This window comes from Bubalus kerabau, chromosome X, assembly GCF_029407905.1.
Source record: "Bubalus kerabau isolate K-KA32 ecotype Philippines breed swamp buffalo chromosome X, PCC_UOA_SB_1v2, whole genome shotgun sequence".
In the NCBI taxonomy this organism is placed as follows: domain Eukaryota; kingdom Metazoa; phylum Chordata; class Mammalia; order Artiodactyla; family Bovidae; genus Bubalus; species Bubalus kerabau.
In genome coordinates, this window is record NC_073647.1 from 26,953,668 (window position 1) to 26,976,355 (window position 22,688).

The 22,688-nt window shown below is 48.1% G+C and overlaps 1 protein-coding gene across 3 annotated transcripts in view; it reads right to left on the reverse strand.

Annotated features, from left to right (window-relative positions):
- The window catches only part of FGF13 (fibroblast growth factor 13), a 574,996-nt gene that overhangs the window by 535,693 nt on the left and 16,615 nt on the right, over positions 1–22,688 (reverse strand). Inside the window, exons 1-2 of one of the 3 annotated variants that reach the window (XM_055565012.1) lie at positions 13,023–13,131; positions 11,634–11,848 (exon numbers count right to left, since the gene is read on the reverse strand). In XM_055565012.1, the coding sequence (XP_055420987.1) occupies positions 11,634–11,682 (49 nt within the window). In that variant the 5' untranslated portion in view covers positions 11,683–11,848; positions 13,023–13,131. Of the gene's footprint in view, positions 1–11,633; positions 11,849–12,535; positions 12,606–13,022; positions 13,132–22,688 lie in introns of those variants that run through there. The other 2 variants (XM_055565013.1, XM_055565011.1) reach the window with 2 other exon arrangements.

Consider the following 22,688-nt stretch of genomic DNA (forward strand, 5'->3'; position numbering starts at 1 on the left):
CAAGAACCTCAGCTCTAGTGGTCCCTGGATGAAAGATGAATGAATGACCTATGTCCAACTCCATCTAAGCTTCCTTCTCGGCAGTGTGGATTGGCCAGGGCCCAGATGGCTATGATGGGCACCAGGTCATTTTACACACCGCCAACATTGGACAGTGTTTTGTGCATGGAAAATCCAGTTCCTTTAAAACATCAGCTCCATGAAGGCGTGCATCCATGCTGTCTTGGCCAATGCTTTGTGACCCCATGGACTGTAGCCTGCCAGGCTCCTCTGTCCGTGGGATTTCCCAGGCAAGAATACTGGAGTGCATTGCCATTTCCCTCTCCAAGGGATCTTCCTGACCAGGAATCGAACCTGCATCTCCTGAATTGCAGGCAGATTCTTTACCACTGTGCCACCTGGGAAGCCCTCCATGAAGGCAGGGGTAATTATCTGTTCTGCTCACTGCTGTCATAGGAGTTTCAACAAGTATCTACTGAGTAAAGTAATGAATTAATTAATACATGAATTAGCACAGTAGGCACTCTGTATACACAGATTCTGCATCTATGGATTCAACCAAATGTGGATCCAAAAAAATTTTTTTTTAATTCCAGAAAGTTTCAAAAAGTGAAACTTGAATTTGCCATAGGCCAGCAACTATTTACATAACATTCACACTGTATTTACAACTATTTACAGGGCATTTACATTTGCATTAGGTATTAGAAGTAATCTAGAGATGAGCTAAAGTATGGGGGATATGCATAGGTTATATTCAAATAAGCTATTATGTAAGAGACTTGATCATCCACAGATTTTGATATCTGGGAGGGTCCAGGAACCCATGGTTCAGGAGCCCAGTAACTATATAACTAAAATCCATTAAATCAGAGTATGACTGTCAGACAGATGTGTGACTCTGAAGATTTGTTTCTATGGCCAACAAGCTCTTTAACAAAAACCCTCTAACTTGAATAATCAATATGAAGATCACTACTATTTTAATAATATTATCAATATCACCACTGACCAAATTCCATGTATGTTTTTCATACATTATCTCATTCTATCTTTAAAATAAGCATATGAGATAAATATAATTATCTCCATTGTAGACAGGCTTAGAAAGTCTCTTTGCCAAATGTCACATAGCAACTAAGCAGAGGAACATACATGTGAACACAAGTCTCTATAATCCATGCTTTTAACCATGCAGCCACTTTTACATAGAAGATGGCCCACTGGAAATTGGAAGTTATACCCCTAATTAAATTAGCAGTATTAAATCCAGATAGATTGTTGCCGTCATTCTAAGGGCTGCTAATATGGTTTGGAGTTTCAAAGGTACAAGAGCATTTAAAGAAATCTAGGAAGGATGCTGAGCTTGATGGTTAAGTAACACATTCATTCAGTATCTCTTTTGTGACAAAGGCCCTTGAGGAGGTTAAAATCTAGCTGGGGAGATAAAACACCTAAGCAGATGAAAAGTTAATCATGAGATTTATCCACAGACACTGCCAAATGGGTAACTGAGAAGCCCAGTGCAGTTCTTTGTAACAAGGGTGGAAGAGACGCTTCCTGGATGATGTGGGTTAAGCTTGGACATAAAGGATCACAAAATGTTGAAATAATAGAGCATTCCAGGTCAGGAAACGGTAAGCAAAAAAAAAAAAAAAAAAAAAAAGGAATGGTAAGAGCTGGAGCAGAAAAGTCAGTTTGAAGACAATCTATAAGTAATATATTATGTCCATTTTCATTATTTCATTATGATCATTATATACATCCATTGTAGAGAAAATAGAAGACACAAATATACATACACATCCTCTATACATCTTCTATAAGCCAATCACCCCAAGATTCCTTTTGATATATATTCTTTCAGGATTTATTCTAAGCATAATTGTGTGTGCGTTTATTTAGACATATACGTATTTGTCTACATGCATTTAATTTTATATTTATAGATTTATACATGCATATGTGTGCATGCTAGATTACTTCAGTTGTGACCATCTCTTTGTGACTTTATGGACTGTAGCCCGCCAGGCTTCCTCTGTCCATGAGATTCTCCAGGCAAGAATACTGGAGTGGGTTACCATGCCCTCCTCCACGGGATCTCCTAGACCCAGGGATTGAACCTAGGTCTCCTGCATTGCAGGCCAATTGCTTACCATCCGAGCCACCAGGGAAGCCCTATACATGCATATATGTATCTTTAAAAGTGCACCTATTTGTATATACATTTATAAAACACAAATGATGTTTGTAGAGGAGCCCAGTGAGAAAGATCTTAAGGCAGTAGAGAAAAACTTTTCACAACCACAGGGACAAAATCACCATCTTTCCTTTGTCACCCCCAAATCCACAACCACTGCACACACCAAAAATGATATTATGGAAGATTATTTAATGACATCGGAAAACATTCTAACAGGGTGTTGAAGTTTAAAAAAAAAAAGCATGTAATAGTATTTACTATGTGATCCCACACGTATACTTAAAGATGAAATCAGAGAAATAAGACTGGAAGGAAAAATCTCAAAAAGAACCTAGGAGTGCAACCTTTGGGGGGATATTTTCTTCTCTATGCTTTTATGATTTTCCGAATCACATGCATTATTCTGTAATCTGAAAAGAACCAACGCAACGGAAACATAAACCATATGAAAGCAGACAAACTCGACATGGTCCAGGGCGTTCTGTTCAAGACGCAGCCTAGGTTTTTCTGAACAGCTGAAACCGAATTAGCATTGACCAGAAGACAGAGGAAGCAAAGCCCTTGTGTTGGGCCAAGTCCAGACTTCCAGGCTTGGATGGGTATCCGCCTTTGAGGGGCACAGCCGGTAGGTCAGATACAGGCAGAGCAAGGAACCCCCTCAATGGTTGGGGGCGGGACCTTCTTCCTCCGGCCCCTCCCGCCCGCCTCCCAACAGCTGCACAGAACCCGCGGTTTAGACCTCCAGGCCCCGGGCCGCCCGCCCCCTTCGCCTGGCGCTCAGCCGCCCGCCCCTCCGGCCCTGGCGCCCAGCCCCGGCGGCGCTCGCGGGGTGGTGTCCCCACGCGAGCACCCGGGGCCGGTGGGCACAGCCCTCCACTGCCCGCCGCCGCTGTCGGCCGCAAAGCAGTTTTGTCATGCCGGGCGCCGAGCACTTTTTCTTCGCCAAGTTTTCACTTTCGGTGACACAACTTTTCCGTGTTTCTTTTTTCGGCAGCTGCCGCATCACGAGGTTCATGAGCACACAGGTTGGTAATAAACCCGCCGGTCGGATCCGCGGCGACCGAGGGTCGCCGGTTCACCGGGCCGTTCGGCGCTCGCCTCTAAGTCGAGTCCCAGCCAGTAGGAAAACCAACGCTCCCGGGAGCGAGAGCCGCGAGGAGCGCCGGCCCCGTTTCCAGGAGAACGGTTCACATTGTTCCCCAGGCTCCAAAAACCACGCGCAAATCCGAGAGCTCTTGTATAAGTCTTAACGTTCAATAACCAACCCCCCACACCCCGCCCCACAACAGGGGGAGAGGCGAGCTCACGCACGGAGAATCAAAGGCAAAAGAAGCCGGTCAATTCACAATACTTTCAAAGTCGTGGTTGAAAGAAGACTCTGAAAATATCCATAGGCATATTCAAGAACTGCGCTCAGCCTGCCTTCTTTAGGTTGTTTACTTCTACTTTTAACAGAAGGATAAATATTTTAAGAACTCGATCTGTTTACTAACCCCCAGCGCAAGAGCAGAAGAAATGCTACCTCCGTAATTTTGAGGGATTTTTTTTTTTAAAAACTGGGTGTCACGTTTGTTATTAAACTTACCTATAACCTTGCAATAGACTCATCACTGTTAATTACGGCTGTTAAAACATAGGTTCTGCAGCACAAGAGAAACATTACATGAGTCCTAACTTGGAGAACTATAATTAATATGCTCGTTCAAGGCGTGCATCTCTGTTAACAAGATATATTTTTGGAAATATTCTCTAACTAAAGGCAACATAAACAGATAAGAAATAAAGCTCGCACTTTATTTTTCCATTTAAAATGAGTTACATAATAAGTAGTGAAAAGCTTCTTCCATGAAGCAACCCTTTGAGGGGGGTAAGGATTTCTTTAATTGAAGTTAATATAGCTATTACGGGAGAAAATCCAGACAGTTAATGAAAACCACTGACGTCTGTTCACAAGAAAAGGAGTGGGGGTGTGCAAAAAAGGGAGGGGGAGGAGGCAGAGAGAGAAAGGGAGGAGGGGGTGGGGTTGAGAGAGAAAGAGAAGGGAAATGAGACAGATGATTCTGATGGGAAAAATAAATAAATAATTAGGACTTTTACCCAGTCCTGAATTACGAGTAAGAGTAGCCTTTAGAACACAGGAGAAATAAGCTCTCAGACACAGTTCTAAGGGGGGAAAAAAAACACCATTATTTTCAAACTGACAGATGCTTAGATCTTGAAAGATAAGAGTCCTGGCCAACTGAGGGGAGCTGCACTTCGGAAAGTACAAGTCAGAATGCCCAAGGCCAAGGAGGAAGGAAAAGGGCACAAGGGTACCCCTAAGGCTTAAGGTAGGACTAGGTTTCTCTCAGTACAGTGCCTGGGATGGATAAGTCACTCAAGAAATCTGTTCAGAAATTTCTTTGGGTGCACAAAGACCACAGCCCTGTAGCAATCGTGCCAGTATAGGCAAACTCTTCCTAGTCATGTCTATGTTGATAGTTGGCAAGTAATTTTGTCCCTGTGCAAACCTGGATTAGAAAAGAATCAACTGTATTGCCTAGAAAGGCAGTGTTATGTATATCAATCCTGGATAGCTTGAACGATTTCATGTCAATCCCTGGCATATGGTCAGTGCTCAAAAAAACTATTGTTACCGAATGCCAAGTTCATGTGCCCAACGTTGGAGTCTGGAGCAGAGAATCCCAAACTCCCCAAAGGGTTTCAGCTAAGCATCCTTAAAGCCCAGGTGAGGGTGGGGTGGGGGAGGTGATCAGCTCCAGCATAATTCTCTTGGTGGTGAGGTAACAGGGCGATTAACTTTATCAGTCCTTAGGTGCCAAAGGTCTGAGGGGTACTTGCACCTGATCATCAAGTAGTTAACTTCTTCCATTTGGTGGTGGGTTTTAGCATCTGAAAAATTCAGGAAATATGCATGAGATGCTATATCTGGGTATTTCAGAGAGGAACTACCACAGAGGCTATGGGGGAGGGGTCTGTCAGGGGCAGACCCCACAGGGTCCTGCTCCTGTTACATTGTATTTTAAGACCCCAACCAAAATAACTTCTCCATCCTGTGTAGATGTCAAAAACTCACCCATTGACATTAATTCCTTGGTGTTAAGAGGCACTGCCTCTGGCAATCCTTTGTTCAGTGCCAGGAACTGTGCCAGTAATTTGGGTCCCATTAGCTGTGTGAGCTCACACAAGCTACATGATCTCCCTAAACTTCAATTTTCTCATCTCTAACATCTATAAATACTATTTGCCACTTCATTTGACTGCCATGAGAATTAAATTATATATATATATAATTATATATAATATAAGTCATGGAAGCCTAGTAAATAGTAAGTGGTCCATAATTCAGAAACTACTATAATGGTAATGATAATAACTATGATCATTATTATTAAATGATGAATAGACACCCAGGCTTAAATGAATTTCCTACCTTGCCTAGATCATTCAACAAATACTCCTTTTGGGCCAGGTAAGGACAAGACCCTGTTCTAGGGTGGGGGTCTTCCAAGAAACCAGAGGACAAGACAAGGAGAAGGGGTGTCAACCGGGACAGGAAGCCCGCTGCCTGGAGAGGTTTCTAGGTCTCAGGAACCACAAGTGGCATTCTATGAGATCAATAAAGGGAAAACTAAAATGTGATGACAGAAATCAAAATAGTAGTTGTCTTCTAAGGGGGAATGATTAGAAAGGAACACAAGAAAACTTTCTGGGGTGATGAAAATATTCTATTACGTGGGTGTAATCATTTGCCAAAATTTATTGAGATGTACACTTAAGATCTGTACATGTTATTGTATATAATCTTTAATTACACAAAAGGAAATTGGGTTCATACCATTTTTTAAAAATAACTCTTTTATACTTTGGCCTCTGACCAGGCCTGCCTTTTACCAGAAGATTTTTTTTTTCTTTCTTCTCAGACCCTACTGACAGGGTCCAGAAAGGACAGACATATATACCTGAGAATTCCTCTGGGCAATAGTGATTGTCCAGAACAAATCTTAAGTCTCTGCAGAAGGCTGAGAGCAGGCAGGTCAAGCAAACACCTCAGCTCAGTCCAGCCCTGATGCACCCCCTAGACTGTCCACCTAAACCTTACACCCACAGAAGCCAAGGGTGCTGCCAGGGTTTTAAAGACTCAGCATGGACACCTACTACCCTCTGCCCACTGCCTGTGGGGACGGTCATTAGCCAGTGACACTAATACTATTTCTATTTGAAAAGCAATGCGAAAAGTAATTTACAAGGGCAGAGGCATGAGTAGGGCCTGAGAACTGTCTGACAGTAAACTCAACCTACAGTAATTGTAATTTAGGCTTAATGTTTATTACAAACTCAGATCCCTAATAAAACAGCCCTTCACATTTCCGTCGTGCCCCAAGAATCAAGAATATCTCTCTCTAATATAAAAGCCTCATCTTTAGGATTAATATCCTGGAAAACAGGGCTTTAGAGAAAAACAAATGGCCATCCAATTAGAAATTAGAACTGCAGGCTGGAGTGGGGGTCAGAATGATTACTATATACTATTTCACTTTCTTTAGGAAATTAGTGCCATTTACCCAGAAATCCACACCCCTAAGAAATGTTTCATCAGGATATGGCATTCAACAAGGTGACGAAGTGCCATGTTTAAAAATGTCAGAATTCTGATTCAAATAAGTTCGTAGAACTGGTCTATCACAAATAGATAAGCTACCTGTTGAGCTGGTGAGGACCAACTAGACTAAACCACACTGCATAGGATGATGAGCCTGAAGTCCACTCCTCAGCCTGGGCAACAAATCTACTGTGAACGTGTTTTCTGGATGCTTCTGGATAGGGAAACGTAAACCGGTGACTAGACACAGTGATTTCTGCAGACGTTTGTCTTCTCTACTAATGGCTAAGAGTATACTTATGTGCCTAGTCTTCACCTTCCAAAGATCACGTTAAGCTTAGCAAGGTAATAAACATGGAGGATCCCCTTCACTCGCCACACTTTAATTCATGGGAGGTTTTTCCCCCTCCTTGAATTGTTTAATCTTGGCAATTATCTTCTATTCCTTTCAAATTCTCAACTCCAAAAATACAAGCCATAATGAAGCAGACACTAGAAAGCCCTTTTATTGGATATATTCGAGGAGCTACAACACATTCTGGTTGTTCTATGTTGATTGTAATTCCCAGAATGAGTAGTTGATTTGAACATAAAACAGCACAGCTGCAAAAAGACCTGGAATGTTAACAGTTTTGTCTCCCTAGTGACTGCTTCACACACAGATCAGCTCTCCAGCTTACCACCCAGACCCTGATTCCAGTTCTCTCACCAGCTCTGGTCCAGTGCTCAGGGCCACTTTACATGGCCCAGCAGTAGGCGTGGATCTCAACCCTACAGCTCACTTTCTGCTTCTCATTACTCGGGCAACATCCTTTCCCACTCTAACCTCCCTCACATTGCCAGCCCGAGGATGCATCTGAACCCTCTGAAAGGACTTGAACTGTACTAGAAAGAGACTTAGAGGAAACAGAACTAAGAGAGAAGATACAGCACCCCCAACCCATATCCCCCTCCTGCTCTAGCCTGTGGGTTAAGAAGAGGCACAGCACTGGAAATAAGAATGAAGACGATCTGGGGGTATTGTTCACTTATCTGTTGCACCTATCCCCAGGAACATACTAACAATTCTGATCAGAGATCTCCCTGGTCACAACCCCTCACTGAAGCTGTCATCACCATCTTAGACACAGGAAACAACCTGGGGCTGATGACCCTCAAACCACACTAGTCCACAGTGACTGATTCACCAGGTGAAAAAAGAAGTCCCTTCATGAGTAATAGGGAGGTTATGATTGCTAGTTTTTAATAAGAGGTCACCAGCATCATGATTTCTTATGGGTGAAATACCTCTCAACAGCTGATTGGCCTGGCCCAAGCCCAAGAAAGACACTTGACGGAAGAAATCGCAGTAATCCACCAAGACCAAGATGGGCTTTAGGAATGGCCTTCAGGGTTCAAGATGTGAGATGCTGGCTGCCTGACTGCAATGGCCTTTCTTAGGTAAGGGTGGAAGGGCTACTGGAAAAGGCCAGGAAGTGAGCTGAAAATGAGCTGTCCCTGTGAATGCACATGGGCACCATAATCTGTTAGAGCAACAGCTGTGCAAGTGGCTGGCCTCTCGGACTATGCTTGGAATTGTCCTGCACTACCCAGCAGCCAGTAGGAACCCAGCCTGATGTGAGTGCTGGCCGTCTCAGACAACCCACAACCCACAGCCCACATGGCCTTAAAACCTGTCTGGAAATGATGGCTCTCTGGCTAAGCACAAGGGAAGGGGTTGCTGACAAAACACAGACAAAGCCAACTAAACCCAAACTCCAATTACAAACCAAATGACAGTTTCAGTGGTTTTGGCCACATCTTACAGCACGCGGGATCTTAGCTCCCAGACTGGGGATCGAACTCATGCTTCCACTCTCATGCCCCCTACAGTGGAAGGGTGAAGTCTTAACCACTGGACCTCCAGGGATGGCCCAAACCAAATAACAGTTTTGAAATCCACAACTGGCTAGCACTTTCACTCAATCCACAAATGATCTGCATTTATCTGTAACAGGCCACACATTTTCCAAAAGCCACAGAAACACGGTTGCCATAAACCAGACACAGCCTTCCCTGAGTACTTTTCCAACAGAGAACTGCTGAAAAGATCTTATGTGACAAGGTAGAGAAGAGTGAATCAAAGCTAAGCAAGTATCTGCTTGAACAAACAAATGTTATGCTTTCTTTTTCCCTGAAACAGAACTAGGTCCTCCTGTTCAGGAGCTGAATGCCCCAGACTATATATTCATCTGCCACTTTAAAAGTTTGTGCAAAGCCTAAATAAATACACAAAAGATGATTTGCTGCACAAGAGGCCATTTTAATACTTTCAAACGCAATCAAGATTCCCCTCCTACCTCCAAGAGTCTATCTTGTCTACCTACCTTACTGAAAAAGGTTACAGAAAAGATCATTGTCCATCACTGGTGTTAACCTCAGTGAGTTGAAAAACATCATTTAAAAAGACAAAGAGCAATTTAGATGCTCTGAAAGCCACATTTCATTAAGGAGCACAAAATAACTTACTAATTATCTACTACCTATGTTTTAAAAAGTCTAGAAACTCTGTTCACAGTCATAAGAGTCCCATCTCCTTGGGGAAGTAAACTCTCTTCTTAAAAGTTGTCTTGTAAAATTACACTAATTTATTCTAATTACAGCCATAATTCCAAATGCTAATTACACAATTCCTACAGAGAGGTATTCCGTTGCAAGTGAATCAACATAAGAAAATATTATGACATATGCCTAGTAAAAATTTTCATTATTGGGTTACAGAAACTTGGGCCAATAATGTTTCCAGACTTGTTACTCCCCTTCTGGACAGTTACAAATTATATTCCTAGAGCAGCATCTCATTTCCTGTGAATGAATTTGGTTTCAGGATCCCCAAAGGTAGCCTGAAATAAGCCTTATGTAATCACCTGATGGAAATCAAGGACCAAAGTTCAGAAACAAACTTGAAATACACCCAGATGCAGAAGAGGAGTCCCTTGCCTAAGTCATTTTGGTGGTACCATCTTCAATTGCATTTACTTTTCCGGGCCCCTCGAGGGCAAACAAAACAGTCTAACGACCCTGAAGTCACTTTCTCTTATCACATGAATACCTGTTTAAAACGCACAACAATGAGTAAAGCTCTGGAGAAGTGTAGCAGGAGTTCTACTTTCTGGGTGACCGGTTCAATTAATCTGTGCGCTTCAAACAGCCAGCGGGCATCAGTAGGTCCGAAAGGGGTGACCTCGAGCCTTGAGGCAGGCCGATGGCAACACTGACCCTTAGCACCACGGATCTAAACCTCCCCACCTCAAACTTCTAGAGCCTCTCGTCGACGCTTCGCCTAGTTGGGAGAAGCGGCTCCATTTAGAAACAAGGGATAAAGGCCCTGAGCTGAAGACTTTGACAACTTTCCGCGGGGGAGGGCTGACGCTGCCCTAGAATCTCCCCGGAAAGAAAGCTCCGGAGAGATGGGGAGAGGCGAGAAGGAGGAGAGGAGAAAAAGGAAGAAGGGAAGGAGTGGGAGGGAAGGGAGCCCCAGGGCTCCAGGAGGAATCGGGGCCCGTGAACAAAGGCTGGGGCTCCCCCCGCGGCAGCCCTAACTTCTGCAGCCGCGTGGACCCGGCGTGGGTCGCTGCGGCTCGGCGAGCCTGGGGCCCTCGGGCCGGTCCAACCCACTCCGGCGTCCGCTCCGGGGCCCTTCCGGACTCTTGCACCTCAGGCACCTGCCGTTCCCCACGGCTCTACCACACCCCACCCCCCCTCTCTCTCTGTGTGCCCCTCTCCGCACCCGGGGCTTCCAGGATGCTGTCTAGGGTTTACAATCGGGAGCTAAGCCGGGGCCTTAGCAAGGCCACGGCTAGGACGGGTGGGAGTTCGGGCGAACGCCCCTTCCTGCTCCTGAGTTCTCCCCGGCCTGCGCCCTGTTCTGCTGCGCCTCCCCAGCCCGCCAGTGGGAGGCCCCAGGCCGAGAAGCGCTCTCGTGGGGGGGGGGGGGTGGACCGGGGGGACCGGCGGCCGGGCGCCGCGGGCCAGGTGGTTGGACACCCCCCAGAGTGGAGGGACGGAGCTCTCCCCTCCCGCGGAGGCCCGCTCCCGCCGGGCACTAGTGGCCGAGGGACCAGAGCCTTTGTTCTCCCGGGGCTCGGCGAGGCGGCGCTGCCGAGGCGCAGCGCGGGCGGCGCCGGGGCACCGGGATTGCTCACTTTTGCACGCGGCGTAGGGAAGGTGACAAGCTCCTGCCTTCTGGGGAGGGGACGGGGAGAGTTGGGGAGAAGGGGGCGTGAGGGGAAAAGGAGCGTGGGGGGAAGGGGGTGCGTGTCGCGGCCAGGCTCTTTGTTTGCATTGGGGGCGGGGAGGAGGGGGGGCGGAAAGGTAGATCGGAGCACGGGTTCTAAGAGTGGGGCAGATTCCTTCCTGAGTATGTCACCGTGTGACACCCGCGCAGCACACAGATGCACACTCGCGCACACGCAACACACAGGCACTCGCACCGAGAGGCGGCCGGCCGGTGGCAGGCAGCGCTGTTCCCGGCGCTCCGGGCTGCAGCAGCTCCGTCTGCCCGCAGCGCCACCCGGGTGCGTCCGGAGGGGGGAGTGAAGAGGCTGCTGGCATTCGCGGGGCGACAATCCCACGAAGAAGGAGGGAAAGTGGTGCAAATTCAGAGTCCCCCACCCCCACCCCAGCGGCCCGGGCCCCCTCCCGCCCCTTTCTCGCCCGGGGTCGCAGAGGTCACCGGCAGCTTAGGCTCTGGGAGGGAGGCCGGGAGCCGCCGGAGGGCGGCGCGCACGCGAGCGGGCGAGGGAAATCAAGGGAAGGGAAGCAGGCGGACTCGGCGGGCGGGCTTACCCTTAGAAGCATCTTTCTCCTCTTTGGGCTTGGTCACCTTTCCACTCATAGATCCCAGCTTGCTTGACAGGGTTCGGCCAGGAGACGGAAGTCCTCGCCGAGCGGGCCGGACTTGGGACAGTGCTTATAGGGCGGCAAGTCGCTACCGCAAGCTCCCCTCGGTGTGGCTCCGGGCGGAATCCGCTGTTCCCCAGCTCTGCCACCGCCGCCTCTGCCTACGAGAGAGTGGGGAGGAAAGGAGAGGGGTGAAGGAGGAGCCGCCGTCGCCGCCGCCGCCGCCACCGCGAGCCCGAGCGGCCGGCCGCGGGAGGAGCCGCGCGCCTGGCTCCAGAAGTGCAGAGACAAAGCGGCGCGGCGCTCCCCCCGCGCCCCGCGCCCGCCACTCCTGCCTACCCGCCCGCCCGCGGAGAGCCGCGCTCGCCACTCCCGGGGCCGTCGAGACGTGCGGCCGGGACTCCCCGGCTCGGCCGCCGCGGGCCTCCCTGGGCTCCGCGCCGGCCGCTCGCCGGGCCAGCGCGGGCCTCCCGGGGAGTTGCCTGGGGGTGGGCTACCCGCGCGCCAGCGGGCCGCTTCCCCTACTCTCCCCATATGCTGCGGGCCGCCAACTCCATCAAAATAAAACCCCGAAGAAGGTTAAAAAAAAAAAAAATCAAAACAAAGACGAAAATATTCACTTAAAAATAACGAGGCTCCCCGAAAGGGAAATGTTTGAACATGTGATGAGCAACGTGTGAGCCTGTTACACCGCAGAGCCGCGCAGCTCTTCGCCCGCGGACAATCGAGAAAGGGAGGGTCGTCGCCTGTCTCTTTTTGTTGAACCAACGTTCCAGGTTCCTATGATTTTGCCAAAAGGGGGTCCCGAGTTGCTGGCGGGCAGAGGAGCGGGATGCGACGGCCCTTACCTGCTCTCTCTCTCCCTACACCCACACCCCCTAGGAGCTCGCCCTCTCCCTCGCTCGCGCTCTGCTTCCAAAGAACTCTCGGTCCCGGAGAGCCGCGAATCGGCGCGGCGGCGCCTTCTATATAGACCACAAGGTACGGGCTCGCGGGGGGCGGGGGCCGGTGAGGGCGGGGCCGGCACAAAGCCGCCGGCGGGCTGTAGTAAAAGGATAGCTCGGCAGGGGCGCGCCGACGTCAGCCGCGGGGTGGCCAAAGCCCCGCGAGGCCAGCGGAGCGCCGGCGAGCGTGTCGGCCGGGCGTCCTCCGGCCCCTTCGGAGCGGAAAGGACCCGCGGGCGCCGCCAGGGCGGACTCGCACTGTCGGCCGCCGAGATCGAAGCCCGGGGCCCCCCGTCCCCCACCTACCCCGTCCCCCGTTACCCTCCACCCTCTGATCTGGGCGCCCGCCTTCCCCGCAGCGCTGCCGGGGCCCGCGCTGGTCACCACCTACACTTTGGGGACTCCGCTGTTGGCAAGTGCCTGCACCGAGCGATGGAATCTCAGTTCGGGAGTCGGCGACTCCTCGCCTCCGGCCAGTTGCCCAAGTTGAGCCAGCTGGACTCTCTGTGAAGAGGGCGCGCTAGGATCTGGGTGTCAGTAGGGCAGAGAGTGAAACTGACAGCGGCCGCGGCCGCCTCCCACCCCCACCCCCCGCACACAGGCCCCTCCTCCTAGGGCTGGGCGCTCTGGTTGGCAACCTAGGCGCAGAGTGCCCACCACGCGGAATGGCCAACCCCAGATAAACCGAGTGAGGTGGGACTGGGGGCGGGTGCTGGAGAGGGAATAGCAGATCGGCCTGTCGCCTGGAGCACGCTAGTGACCAAAGAGGGACGGTCCATGAAGATCTGAACTAAAGGGAAACAGCAAAAATTGTACAAGAGAGGGGTGATGGGGAAGATGAGAGAGCCAGGAATAGGGAAGGGGGACAGGGTAGCCCTGGGACATCCTGGGAAACCCTTTGCGCGTGATGGCCCTGTTCTCAGCACGTGGATACCCGGAAGGGCGTGGGACCGGCGTGGCCGCTGGCAGGACTTGGTCCTCAGAGCGGTCCATTAATCAGACCATAGGCTCCAGCCTGGCGGCAGAGACGCGGCAGCGACTACCATACAGAAAATCCGTTTCCCCTCGTCCCATCCAACTCCACCCGCTCCTTAATTCGGTTTCGTTAATGTCATTAAGCCAGGCGAAGAAATTATATAGATGGATTAGTCTTACTGAATCCCAGGCGGTAACTCAATTACGAGAGCCTGCTGTGTCTTTCAAGACCAGGAGAGTGGGTTGCCCCTGCCTCCAGCCCCTGGTCTAAAGGTCGGCAAGCCTCTAAATTCAATTTGCAGCTTCTGTCCTTGGTCTGGAAGGAACTCCAGGCCTATTTTTCTTGTAAATAATATCTAATAATCTGGAAGTTGATGACACAATGTGATTATCTAACCCAAGTTTAGATCATTAATATCAGTACTCTAGGAAAGAAGGAATTTCTCTTCAACTGACCGGAATTCAAAAGGGATGGAAACCTGGGTGAATTTAGAAGAAAGATGAAGGAGAGAGGGGTTGAGTCTTCAGTTTACACCCAATAATAGTCAGTTACTATGGATTTAGTAACTACCCTGTGCCAGGCAGTGGGCTAAATGCTTTACATTATTATCTTATTTCATCTTCACAACAAGCCTAGGAAGTGTTATTTCCATTTTACAAATGAGGAAACTGAGGCTCAGAGAGGTTAAGCAACTTTCCCAAAGGTCACACCTCCTAGTGGTGGAGCCTGGATAAAAAACTAGGAGAGCAAATAGGAAACCAGGTGGGTCTCTGTCTTTTCTGTGCTCTTCTATTAGACAACACGGTATCTCAACACTCCTATCAGCATCTTAAAAGGAGGGGAGGAAGCAGATTTTCACTGGAATCTGCCAAGCATGAAACCCCTCAGTCTTTTCAAACTCCCTTAACTCAGCATGTTCAACACGCGCGCGCACACACACACACACACACACACACTCTTCTCTTGTGTGCATGTAACATTTGCTTTGTCTACATAACTCCAGTAAGCAACAAGACCCTCTTTGGGAAAAAGGGTCAGTCTCTGTCCTGGGGGTTATTAAGCATGGTGTGCATCCTGAGTATCTAAGCTTTTCTGACACACTAAAATTTCCAGAAAGTTTTCTGCACAGAGAAGACTCCCCCACCCCACAAGCCCTATTACCAATGGCACCTCTGGCACAGGTAACTTCTAGCTGGAAGCCAGATATCACCCTGTTCCTTGAAGGACAATAATAGTTAACATATGACTAAACCTAGGTGTGGAGAAGGAAATGGCAACCCACTCCAGTATTCTTGCCTAGAGAATCCTGTGGACAGAGGAGCCTGGTGGGCTGCTGTCCATAGGGTCGTACAGAGTCAAACATGACTGAAGCGACTTAGCATGCATGCATGCATTGGGGAAGGAAATGGAAACCCACTCCAGTGTTCTTGCCTGGAGAATCCTAGGGACAGAGGAGCCTGGTGGGCTCCCGTCTGTGGGGTTGCACAGAGTTGGACACGACTGAAGCGACTTAGTAGCAGTAGTAAACCTAGGTGAGTTTATATGATTGTGGTGAATTGAAGAGACGTCTGCTTGGGAGCATGAGTGGAGTCTGCCTGTCCATGCAAACAGACCAAAAAAAGTGTGTTTCTTCACCCCAAACCACTCTGCAAAAGAAATAATCAGAAGATAAACTAGACATTTCATGAAAGAACAATACAGTGATGTGTGTTCATTTGGGGGCAAATCAATGACATCATAAAGATATTCATGCCAGAGACCAAGGATCATGAATATTTAAGGACCAGGGCAAGTTATCTCCTCTAAATAAAGCTTCTGGAGATTCTGCTAGGGAGGTCACAGCAGCCTCTTCTGTGAAAGGCATGGAGGCTTTCCCTTTTTCCAAGCCCCGTGAGATGTTTAATATGAACAAAATGGTAGTGGCTCAGAAAAATCCATACTGCTGTGCCCAGCCCCCAAGCCTCCTTGGTAATTTGGGATGATCTGCTGCAGGAAGATCTGACATCCACATGAGGGGATTCAGTTGTTGTTCAGTTGCTCAGTTATGTTCAACTCTTTGTGACCCAAAAGACTGCAACACACCAGGCTTTCCTGTCCTTCACCATCTCCTGGAGATTGCTCAAATTCATGTCCATTGAGTAGGTGATGCTATCAGAGGGCATTCAGAGGGTGGTCTTTTCCCCACCACCAAACAGACACTAGTGTTAAAGCATCTCAATGAAACCTGGGCTTAGTTTGTAGCACTTCTCTGCCCCTCCCAGATCCTTCTGCCCTGTCCTCCTGGGGTGAAAGTTCTTTCACTTTCAGTCTAGCAGTTGGCGCTATCTGATGCTTTCATTTCTCCTGACTTGTCACCACAGTAAAATGGTCCCTTCTGTCCTTTGCCCCTCCTATGAGAGAGAATTCTATACATTTAATACAACATGGGGCACAGGGGTTACCCTGTAGAGTCAAGTAATTCAGCCCTGGAAATAAAGCAATATTCCAAAACAAAAGCCTACATGGCCACACCCCTAAAGAGGGACAGGTTGTTTTCTGGAGGGTGGGACCGAATGTGAATCTTTGATAGGAAAGTGGAAAAGTTACTGAGCGTCTCATCCTTTTGGCCCTATCACCTCCCTGGTGTCTATTTCATGCCAGTTCCCAAATGCCTCAAGACACCAGCCTCTGGATTCCAGGTTTGCTCGTCCTCCAGCAGCTCTGAGCAATGCTTCTGGGCAAGATGCCACACGGTTCCATTGTCTGCGCAGAAGGGTAAGCTTAGGGTGAGTGGGGCCACGGAGGACAGACGCACTTAGGGCTTTGTCCTGACAGGTTTAGACTAGCTGAGTATAGAGCCATTGTCATCAGAAACCACCACATTAGATGCTTCAGTGACAAGACTGCTTCTCACTGGACCAAATGTGTTTTTCATTTGTGAAAACACTTCACAGCAGAAAGCCAGTTCAGAAGGAGGCAGCCTGGCAAAAGCTATACTTCCAGCCAGAATACTTGAGATAAAGAAAGGCCCACTGGGCCAAGATCTGAGAGGTGGAAGTCCCTTTAAGTTCACATCTCAGGAATTTTGTTTGAGAAACAAATGATAGAGCTCTAAAAGGATTCATTTCTGATGCAAACCCTACAGTGTTTGTCCATGTCATAACTTAAGGTTGCTTTCTAGCAAGATCATAGGTAAGTTGGTGGATTTCTGTAACATTAGAGTTGGGTAAAATATAGTAAGAATCTATTGTATAGCACAGAGAACTCTAATCAATACTCTGTAATAGCTTGTATGGGAAAAGAATCTTTAAAAAGAGTGGATATAGGTATATGTATAACTGATTCACTTTGCTGCACACGTGAAACTAACACAACATTGTAAATCAACTATGCTAAGTGCTAAGTCACTTCAGTTGTGTTTGACTCTTTGCAACCCCATGGACTGTAGCCCACCAGGCTCCTCTGTCCATGGGATTCTCCTGGCAAGAATATTGGAGTGGGTTGCCATTTCCTCCTCCAGGGGATCTTCCTGACCCAGAGATCAAAGCTATATCTCCTGCAGTGGCAGGCGGATTCTTTACCACTAGAACCACCACAGAAGGCTCCAATAAATTATTTTTTTTTTAAAGAGCTGGGTAAAGAACCTCCAAGGGTTTCCCATGTGGTGCTAGTGGTAAAGAATCTTCCTGCCAATTCAGGAAACAAGAGACACAGGTTCGACCCCTAGGTTGGGAAGATCCCCTGGAGGAAGGCATGGCAATCCACTCCAGTGTTCTCGCCTAGAGAAACCCATGGACCAAGGAGCCTGGTGGGCTACAGTCCATAGGGTTGCAAAGAATCAGACATGACTGAAGCACCTTAGCACAGCACAAAATAGCCTCCAAAGATGGTGACTGTGGCATGGCCATTGTGAAGTGGACACCGTGAGTACTCTCCTTGATTCTAGGGGCCTTGTAACCACTTCAATGGTGGAAGCGATGCTGTATTCATTTTAGGCTAGGTTAGAAAAGGCCATGCAGAGAAGGCAATGGCACCCCACTCCAGTACTCTTGCCTGGAAAATCCCATGGATGGAGGAGCCTGGTCGGCTGCAGTCCATGGGGTCACTAAGAGTCGGACACGACTGAGCAACTTCACTTTCACTTTTCACTTTCATGCATTGGAGAAGGAAATGGCAACCCACTCCAGTGTTCTTGCCTGGAGAATCCCAGGGACGGGGGAACCTTGTGGGCTGCCGTCTATGGGGTCGCACAGAGTTGGACACGACTGAAGCGACTTAGCAGCAGTAGCAGCAGAAAAGGCCATGCAGCTCCTGCCTGGCCCTCTTAGGACGTTTGATCTCAGAAAAGCCAGCCACCCAGCATGATGTCAGCTTACCCTCAGACTACCACAGGGGAGAGGTGACATCTAGGCTTTTCAGTTTACAGTGCTACCTGAGCTCCCAGACAACAGCTAGTGCTGGCTGCCCATCGAGCAACCGAGCCATCTTGGATGTCCAGCCCAGTCAAACCACCAAATTACTGCAGGTCCTGGTGACATCTGATGACAACCTTGTGAAAGACCCCTAAGTGCTGAACTATTCAATGGCACCCTTCTCAGACTCTTGACCCATAATTTTATGAGCAAAATTAAATGGATTTTTTAGCTGCTACATTTGAGGGTACTAAGCTGTGCAGAAATAGTAACTGGAATATTAGCGACAAACAGTTTCTCCTAATCCTATACATATATGTTATGCCACCGTCTAGAGATAATATCTTGTTAAATCCAGGCTGGACCTGTGACTTGTTTTTACCAACAGAATGTGGCCAAAGTGATGCTGTGTCAGTTCCTGGCCAAACTTTAGGAGACTTTATAGCTCTATTTTCTTTCTGGGGGAAGCCAACCACCACATAAGAAGGCAGATGCTTTGACACCCACGTGGCGAGGAAGCCCAAACAGGCTATGCAAAGAGACCCCATGAAGAAGAACTGAGGAATCCAGCTGATGGCGGGCACGGGGCTCCAGACACATGACCCCAGTCAAGCCATCCAGCCAGTGCTCAGCCATTCAGCTGCAAGGCTCCAGAATTCATGGAGCAGAAAAGAGCTATCTTTGCAGCACCTGGTCCAAATTTCTGACCTACAGAACTGTGAGTAGAATTGAAAGTAGGGAAAGGTTACAAGACAGAGAGATGTCAATGATTTATCCAAAAACAGTTTAACACTAAGACCTTTCCAATCTATACCGAGTATGCATGATCTTCTGTCTCCCTTGAACTTGAACATTTAGAACATTGTACTGCGATGTTTGGAGAAGGCAACAGCAACCCACTCCAGTACTCTTGCCTGGAAAATCCCATGGATGGAGGAGCCTGGTAGGCTGCAGTCCATGGGGTCGCTAAGAGTCAGACACGACTGAGCGACTTCACTTTCACTTTTCACTTTCATGCATTGGAGGAGGAAATAGCAACCCACTCCAGTGTTCTTGCCTGGAGAATCCCAGGGACAGGGGAGCCTGATGGGCTGCCATCTATGGGGTCGCACAGAGTTGGACATGACTGAAGCGACTTAGCAGCAGCAGCAGCAGTAGCAGCAGCAACTGCGATGTTGGGATACCTGTCAGGAATGAACATCTTAAAATGTTCTGTCACTTTCTTCTCCAGTGAAGGAGGAAACAATGAGGGAGAACTTGTTCAAGGATTTCACTCTTGCACTCATATGAGGAACATCACTGGGCAGCATCGGGTCCCCAGCCGGAATCCCTATCAGTCCACAGCCTTCAGAATCTCCCAAGTCAAGAGGAATGGGTCATCAAAGGTGGCCTTTTCCCCACAGCATGCTCCTGGCGTTTTCTCCATCCGAATCAGAGGACCTAGCCATCATCTCTCCCGGTAAATAACATACAAGAGACTTTGACCAAGGTCAGCTTCCATAAGATTGTCAAATCTTGTTCTTGCCTCCATTCTACTGGTTACATGGCAATACTAACAGAAAGCATGTCAGCAGAAAAAAGATATTTCTTACAAAATTCTTGGATATGGTAGTAAGTTGTTAGCACAATACTACTACTTACTCCCATTTGCCCATATCTTGAATCCTCAAGGAAACTGTAAACTCCTAGATGACAAGGACTGGGTTAAACTCTCCTAACTGCCCCCATGCCCACTCCATGGTTTACATAGTACCTGGCACATCCAAGGCACAGTAAATAGCTTCATCATTGTATCACCAGTGATTTAACTGACTGGGTTTCCAGCTCTGTACTAAATATTTATCCAGATTTTATACTCACAGCAACCCTCTGAATTACTGACTATGATTATCTCCATTTTCAAGAGGAGAAAACAAGCTTGGAGAGGTGAAACAACTGACCCAAGATTGAAGTAAAAAGGTACACCCAGAATTGAGACTCAAGTAGGACCTTCTGTCTCCAAAGACCCAACTCTTTCTACTCTGTGACACTCCATATTTTATAAATGTTACAACATCATTGGTGGCTCTAAAATGTCTCTTTATTCAAAAATAAAGCCAAGGAACTTTCCTGGTGATCCATTGGAACTTCTCATTCCCAATTCAGATGGTCTGGGTTCAATCCCCGCTCAGGCAACTAGACCCCATGTCCCCAGCTAAGAGTTCACATGCCACAACTAAAGATCTCTTGTGCTGCAGCTAAGACCTAGTACAGCCAAATACATAAATAAATAAAAATAATTTACAAATGTTACACATTTTAAAATAATTTTAAAACGTTACAATTTTTAAATAAATACAAGCATTAGAGCGAGAATAGAGATCTCAGGGCAGACTGGGCTTTCATGCATTTCCTGTCAATACCTGACTGCCATGTGGTTGACAGGGAAGTGTGTCCACCGGAGGGATTCCCTTTCCGGGAAGGGCTTCCTAGCCAACTGTGAGGGGGTGGGTCAGGGGGCAGCCTCAGAGGTCACTTCCTTCAGGGTCTGCCTCTGCTGCACAGCCCTGACCCTCACTGGAAATCCTGTCCTTCCGGGGATGGCCCACATCTGAGTGGCAAGGCCTGGCCATCTGGGCTCAATGCAGGTTCTCTGGCAGATGGCCTCTCATGCCACAGCTCCCCACCTGGTGGCTGAGGCTTTGAGGCACCTGCATCAAGATCAACTTCTCCCTCTGCCTGATCCCACCTCCTCCCTCTTCCTTTAAAACTTGTTGAACCCGAGTGAGCATTTTCTGGCACAAACCCTATCTGCCTTCAGAGATCACAGCCTGTGACTCCTCTCTCCTTTTCTCTCCAACGCTGACTGACTGCCCAGGCTTTTGGTAAAGAGAGATCCTGAGAATCTTTCTCTTCTTCTGGTGGTTTAAGTGACAGTCACTGTGTGGCTAGTGCTGTTTGCATCCAACTTCCATTTTCCTGGAAAGTTGCTTAGAACCCTCTTTGGAGCACCGGGGTTTGGGCTTGGATTTATACCTGCCCACAGAGTTCTGATACACTGCTGGTACAGTCTAGAACAGCTACATTTTAGGGATAAAGGGATAACTTGCAGATGGTTCAGAAATACCAAGCTGAGTTTCTAATGATGAGACAGTTGTACCTGAACTCTCCTTCCATGAAACTGTACCCAGTTGGTGTGATTTTTACCTGCCACAGGATGGACTTGCACCTAGCACATAGCTGGGGTGTGCTGGTACCCATCACCCTGTGGGTATAACTACCTGCCAGTCTGTGGCTATGTTCTCTAAGGGATGCACTGGACTCAGTTTCCCAGTCCTGAATTCTTTTTTTTAATGAATGTGTACATTCAATGTCTTTGGGCTTCCCAGGTGGCACTAATGGTAAAGAGCCCACCAAGGCAGGAGACTTAGAAGATGCGGGTTCTATCCCTGGGTCAGGAAGATCCTTTGGAGGAGGGCATGGCAACCCACTCCAGTAGTCTTGCCTGGAGAATCTCAGGGACAGAAGAGCCTGGCAGGCTATGGTCCATAGAGTCGCAAAGAGTCAGACACGACTGAAACAACTTAGCATACACGCATGTACATATCTTTATATGTAGGGGATTTTATTTGTTTTTTATTACTTTTTTATCATTGGCCACACCACGTGGCATGTGGGATCTTAGCTCCCTGACCAGACAGAGGATCAATCCCACATTCCCTGCATTGGAAACTTGCTGTCTTAACCATTGGACCACCAGGGAAGTCCTACCCCTGAAATACTTTATTCTGCTGCATTCCACTTCTGCCAATGCAGCCTCCAGTGCTATTTTCCTTTCCATGTTCTCACCCTCCTCTCCTACTCCCAGGGTCTAGCCTGACTGCTCCCTATTACTTTCTTCTCCATATTCATTCCACTCTATTACATAAAGCCTACCTTCTGTGTACCTTACCCAGACTGAAAAGTCAAGATTTACTGTGTCTGCTTCTCAAGAGAGCCTCTCAGATCAACGAAAGGAGATCCGCCTCCCTGCCACTCAGCTAGCAAAAGAGGAGCCCCTTTGTGGTCCCCACTTACTACGGAAGGAAAGAAGTAACAGCATCATTTTTCTTCTCTGTAGGCAAGCACTAGAAGCATTGTCAAGGCAGTGACCAAATGAGGAGCAGTAATTAATAGATGGTGCTTTACATAAGTTGTCATTTCATACTTGTAACTGTCTTAAAAGTTAGAGATTGTCACTCTTAATTTAGAAATAATGAAAAGGGCTGAGAAAGAGTAATTTACCTGCCCAGGTAGTAGATAGCAGTAGAGAGATTTGAACACAGGTCTTTCTGTTGCAAAAGCCTGGGCACTTTGCACTGACAGATGCTGACATAGTTGAAAGGCTCACATACCAGTCTTGCCCTGGTTAGCATGGGCCACAGGATTCTGGAAGAATTCACGACCAGTAAGTGTGTGATGCTGTGGCTTTGGTGTTAGTAGAGAGGACGTCTCTGAGAGACAGATCAAAGCATGCAGTCAAGAGGGCTACGGCACTGGGGCCAAAGGCAGAGGAGTCTGCAGAGGCCACTTCTCTACAGCCACAGTCCTACCCTGTTCCTCTTTGCTCTTCCTGCTGGAATACTGAGCTCAACTGTCTGTTGTCAGCTCAGCGACCACTGTCACTCCTGACCAAGGCCAGTAACTAGGTTACCCAGAAGCCCCTTCACTG